The 5,627-nt window shown below is 40.7% G+C and overlaps 2 protein-coding genes across 7 annotated transcripts in view; one reads left to right on the top strand and one right to left on the bottom strand.

Annotated features, from left to right (window-relative positions):
* Positions 1-5,627, bottom strand: part of CENPL (centromere protein L) — a 65,201-nt gene that overhangs the window by 32,694 nt on the left and 26,880 nt on the right. The gene's annotated exons all lie outside the window — the stretch shown is intronic.
* The window catches only part of DARS2 (aspartyl-tRNA synthetase 2, mitochondrial), a 34,968-nt gene that overhangs the window by 9,462 nt on the left and 19,879 nt on the right, over positions 1-5,627 (top strand). For all 5 annotated transcript variants that reach the window (XM_032291341.1, XM_032291343.1, XM_032291344.1 and 2 more), the window contains 3 exons: positions 702-748; positions 2,899-3,005; positions 3,825-3,894. In XM_032291341.1, coding sequence (XP_032147232.1) covers positions 702-748; positions 2,899-3,005; positions 3,825-3,894 — 224 coding nt within the window. The remainder of the gene's footprint in view (positions 1-701; positions 749-2,898; positions 3,006-3,824; positions 3,895-5,627) is intronic.

Genomic DNA, 5,627 nt, shown 5'->3' with positions numbered 1-5,627 from the left:
TTTTTTTTTTTTTTGGCAGAATCTCACTCTGTTGCCCAGGCTAGAGTGCAGTAGTATGACCACATCTCACTGCAGCCTCAGCCTTTCACGCTCAAGTGATCCTCCTATCACATCTTCCCAAGTAGCTAGGACCACAGATGTGCACCACCATACCCAGCTAATTTTTTAAAATTTTTTAGAGAGACAGGGTCTCACTATGTTGCCCAGGCTGGTCTCAAACTTCTGGGCTCAAGCAATCCTCTCACCTAAGCATCCCAAAATGCTGGGATTACAGGCATGAACCACCATACCCGGCCAGTCTTAATTCTTTATCATGCACATACATCATTTACTGGGAGCTCAAAAATGTCATGTGAATTAAACTAGACATCTCATTCAGTCCTGGACTTTTTCTGCTATATTTGTCTTATTTCTATACTAGCAGAATGTTTAAAAAATCAGAACAGTTCAGTAGACAAGAATCCATTAAATATTTAGAATTATTTTATGTGTACAGTATGCTTTATGAACAGAATAGTATTTATGAAAATCTTCATCTTCCTTCTTAGATTTGTAAAAACCAGCATCAGTAGGCTTGGTAGCTTATTTCAGCTAAAATTCCTAATTAAAGGGAAGCCTCAGATTTGTTGTACTATATTGTGGACATCATATATGACAAATTTTACATTCCTATCTACTAAATGATGTTTCTCTCTTTTTAGGGTTTGTGGATATAGAAACTCCAACATTGTTTAAGAGGACCCCAGGGGTATGTGTATTCCTTCAATCAGTCTGTTAATAATGTCCTGTTAGTTATAAAGCTAGACCACGTTGCTTTTATATTCACTGGATCCACTTTTATTTTATTCACTGCCTCAGGATGGTCATATTAACTAGGTTTTTCTGAAGAATTGAGAAAAGTATTTGGGTACTTTGAGTCAGAATTGTTCTATTCCACATAAGTTTTCTTTCTTTTGAGTTTTTTTTGTTTGTTTGTTTTTTGTTTTGTTTTTGGGGTTTTTTTTTGTTTGTTTTTTTTGTTTTGAGACAAGAGTCTCACTCTGTCACCCAGGCTGGAGTGCAGTGGCACGATCTCAGCTCACTGCAACCTCTGCCTCCTGGATTCAAGCGATTCTCATGTCTCAGCCTCCTGAGTAGCTAGGATTACAGGCATGCACCACCATGCTGGGCTAACTTTTGTATTTTTAGTAGACATGGAGTTTCACCATGTTGGCCAGGCTGGTCTCGAACTCCTGACCTCAAATGATCTGTCCACCTCGGCCTCCCAAAGTGCTGGGATTACACGTGTGAGACACCTCACCCTGCCTCCCTTGAGGTTTACAGATGTAAATCATGAATAAGTTGGTTCTTTGTTTTTTGTGTGGTTTTTTTTTTTTTTTTCCGAGATGGAGTTTCGCTTTGTCACCCAGGCTGGAGTGCAGTGGGGTGATAGGCTCACTGCAACCTCCACCTCCCATGTTCCAGCAATTCTCCCACCTCAGCCTCCCAAGTAGCTGGGACTACAGGTGCGTACCACCGTGACCAGCTAATTTTTGTATTTTTTTAGGAGAGATGGAGTTTTGCTGTGTTGGCCAGGCTGGTCTCGAAATCCTGACCTCAGGTAATTCACCCGCCTCAGCCTTTCAAAGTGCTGGCATTACAGGTGTGAGCCAGTGCACCTGGCCAATGAATTGATTCTTTAAGAACAAATCTCCTGGCCAGGCTCAGTGGCTCACACATGTAGTCTCAGTACTGGGAGGCTGAAGCAAGGAGGATCACTTGAGCCCAGGAGTTCAAGACCAGCTTGAGCAACATAGTGACACCCTCTTGAAATAAAAAAAAAAAATGGAAAAGAAAAAAAAAATTTTTTAAGAACAAATCTCTTGCATATTAAAAATTGACATTTCTTGGCCAGGCACTGTGGCTCATGCCTATCATCTCAGCACTTTGGGAGGCCGAGGTGGGCAGATACCCGAGGTCAGGAGTTCGAGACCAGCCTAGCCAACCATGGCCAACATGATGAAACCTTGTCTACTAAAAATATGAAAATTAGCCAGGTGCAGTGGTGGGCACCTATAACCTCACCTACTCAAGAGGCTGAGGCAGGAGAATCACTTGAATCCAGGAGGCAGAGTTTGTAGTGAACCGAGATTGTACCACTGCACTCCAGCCTAGGCAACAGAGCAAGACTGTCTCAAAAAAGAATTTTTTAAAAATAAATAAAAATGGACATTTCTGGCTGGGCACAGTGGCTTACACCTATAATCTCAGCACTTTGGGAGGCCGAGGTAGGTGGATCACAAAGTCGGGAGTTTGAGACCAGCCTGGACAACATGGTGAAACCCTGTTTCTACTAAAAATAGAAAAATTAGCCAGGCATGGTGGCAGGTGCCTGTAATCCCAGCTACTTGGGAGGCTGATGCAAGAGAAGCACTTGAACCTGGGAGGCGGAGGTTGCAGTGAACGGCGATTGTGCCACTGTACTCCAGTCTGGGCAACAAGAGCAAGACTCCATCTCAAAAAAAAAAAAAAAAATTGACATTTCTAAACATTGATATTTACTCGATTCATCCAGTCTGTGAAATTATAAAACTACAGTTTCATTTGGAAATGCAATTAGGAACTACTTGGATAAGAAATGAGACAGAAAATTCATTCAGCTTGTAATAGAATTGGAAATTCATTTCAACAAGCATAAACTCAACACCTGCCCGTGCAATGGTGTTTAAAGCCTAGTATGCGCAAGCCTTTTTAGAGACTCAAAGATAAGCGAGAAATTATCTCTGTCTTTGTAGAAACTTTGTTCTTTAGTCATTCATTGATAAACTGAAGTAACAACTTCTACTAGTCAATTATACCTTGGGTTTTTGTTTTTTTTTTCTTTTAATAAACTGTCTCCTCTCTCTCTCTCTTTGAAAGGGTGCCAAAGAGTTTTTAGTACCATCCAGGGAACCTGGAAAGTTTTACTCTCTCCCTCAGAGTCCTCAACAGTTCAAGCAACTTCTGATGGTTGGCGGTTTAGACAGGTGGGCTTTTTTTTAATGCTAGCAGTTGTCAGAAAAGGAAAAGAGAAAAACAAAGGGAAAAAAGGAAACACAAAATCCTCTCTGTTCTCAAGAGAAGGATGAGAGTTTGGAGAATACTTATAAAATACCCTCATAATTTTTAGTCATTATTTATTAAAGATTTATTGGGTAGCCAGCATGTACAAAGCTCTATGCTAGTAGATGTAAGAGGGGATTTTTTAAAAATCCCCTTTTTGCTCTCAAGGTGTTAAGGCTGGTAAGCCAGACTAGGATAATGAATAAAACCATCTGTGACATAAACCAAAATGTAAATGTATTGAGATTTGCAAATGAGGTGTTAAGAGCTTTAAAATTATATTGTTTGAGGAAATATAGAAAACTTTGTGAGTTAGGCCTTTGAGGTTAGAGCTACGCTTCAGCAGGTGAAGATAAGAGTTGGAATGACATAGCACAGAAAGTCTCAAGTGTATCCATGGCACAGTAAGTATTTCACTTTGGCCAAAGCAAAAGAGTATATGTGAAGAAGCATGGACTAAAAAAAATGTTTTCATAAAAAGAATTGGCATGGACTGATTTGCATGCCAGTCTAATATATGAATATCCAGAGGTGCCAGTGTTTATTTTGAAAACAATATATAAAATAGTTAACTTCTCATAGGTCAGCTATATATCTAATTCAATTAAATCGTCATGAAAAATAAAAGTATTTCTTATGTTTTTTAGGTATCATTATTTTATAGCCTGCATTTCCTTAAACTTTTGGGAAAAAGTGTGCATTAGTGTAAAATTAACTCAGTTAATGCTATTTCTCAATTGTAGATATTTTCAGGTTGCCCGATGTTATCGAGATGAAGGTTCAAGACCAGACAGACAGCCTGAGTTTACTCAGGTACAAAGTTATATTCACTTATTTCTTAAAATTCAGGCTATTTTGAAAATAGTATTTTCAAGACTAATGCAGTAATTTTATATATTAATGCTTTACTTCTCATTACATTTTATCCATTAGCTATTTAATTAAACTCACCTGCAGTCGAGAAACTCTTCAGTTTTTTTATCCATTTCATGTGTCCTTTTTAAAATTTTTATCTTTCCTTGGATAGCACAGGGGCCACACTGTCATTCAGATTTTAGTATATGTGCTGCCAAAGTGAGCATGTGTCCTTTCCGTAAAGAGTATAGTCAGCAACTAAGGAATGCCAGAAATTCCTAAAGCATTCTAATGTTCATGATAAGGTCCTTAAAACAAATCTCTTATATATTAAGAATGAATAGTTCTATATATTGATATTTTAATCTTTCTAATATGTGTACTTACCAAAGCTATTATGATTTGCTTTCTGTATGATAGCATTTTATTTTATTTTATGATTTTTTTTTTTTTTTTGAGAGGGAATCTCACTCTGTCGCCCAGGCTGGAGTGCAGTAGCGTGATCTCAGTTCACTGCAGCCTCTGCCTCCCAGGTTCAAGAGATTCTTCTGCCTCAGCCTCCCAAGTAGCTGGGACTACAGGCGCACACCACCATACCCGGCTAATTTTTGTATTTTTAGTAAAGGCAGTGTCATAAATAAAGCTCAGAGTTGTAAGGAAAACCAGCACTCAGAGAAAGGATTTCTCAGCAAAGCAAATTTACTTCTGCGCAGAGGTGTGCCCCTCATATTGCCACAAGAGAGCAGCACATAGAACAAAGGAGAGAGAAAGTTTTGACTCCTGACGCAAATCCTGCCCCATGCCCTTTCCCCATTGGCTGGGGTTGGACGACACAATCTGAACGAGACCTGATAGGCTAAACATTTAAACTTTTTCTCAGATAAGGTGGGCACGTAAGGGAGAGGGGAGAGGGGAAAGGGGTGGTCTGTGGCGAGCTAGAGGGCCAATCTTTTCCCAAATAAGGAATGGAATGTGAGCTGATGCTGATGGCACCATTGGTGCTGTGGTATACCTGGGCATGTAGTAAAAGCAGAAAAAAGGAAAGAAGAAGAAAGAGAGGAGTTGGGGGTACTGGGAATTAAAGGATCAGCCTGTTTGAAGAGAAACCTTGCCATGTTTTACAGACAGGGTTTCAGCATGTTGGCCAGGATGGTCTCCATCTCCTGACCTCGTGATCCACCCGCCTGGGTCTCCCCCAGTGCTGGGATTATAGGCTTGAGCTACCACCCGCCAGCTGACAGCATTTTAATCAATGTGGTAAAGTGAAAAAATTACGAGCTTTGGAGTTGGACAGACCTGGGATCAAATGTAGCTTCACTACTTAGTAATTACACATATGCAAACAAGTAATTTAGTTCTCTGAGTCTTCAGCCATGAGATAGTTGTGGGAACTAAACAAGTTAAAGTATGTAAGGGGCCGGGCGCGGTGGCTCAAGCCTGTAATCCCAGCACTTTGGGAGGCCGAGGCGGGTGGATCACGAGGTCAAGAGATCGAGACCATCCTGGTCAACATGGTGAAACCCCGTCTCTACTAAAAATACAAAAAATTAGCTGGGCATGGTGGCGCGTGCCTGTAGTCCCAGCTGCTCAGGAGGCTGAGGCAGGAGAATTGCCTGAACCCAGGAGGCGGAGGTTGCGGTGAGCCGAGATCGCGCCATTGCACTCCAGCCTGGGTAACAAGAGTGAAACTC

The sequence above is a fragment of the Sapajus apella genome, unplaced genomic scaffold (genome assembly GCF_009761245.1).
Source record: "Sapajus apella isolate SASKATOON/1434 unplaced genomic scaffold, GSC_monkey_1.0 scaffold25, whole genome shotgun sequence".
In the NCBI taxonomy this organism is placed as follows: domain Eukaryota; kingdom Metazoa; phylum Chordata; class Mammalia; order Primates; family Cebidae; genus Sapajus; species Sapajus apella.
Note: the sequence above shows the minus strand (reverse complement) of the source record. Positions and strands in the feature narration are given on the sequence as shown.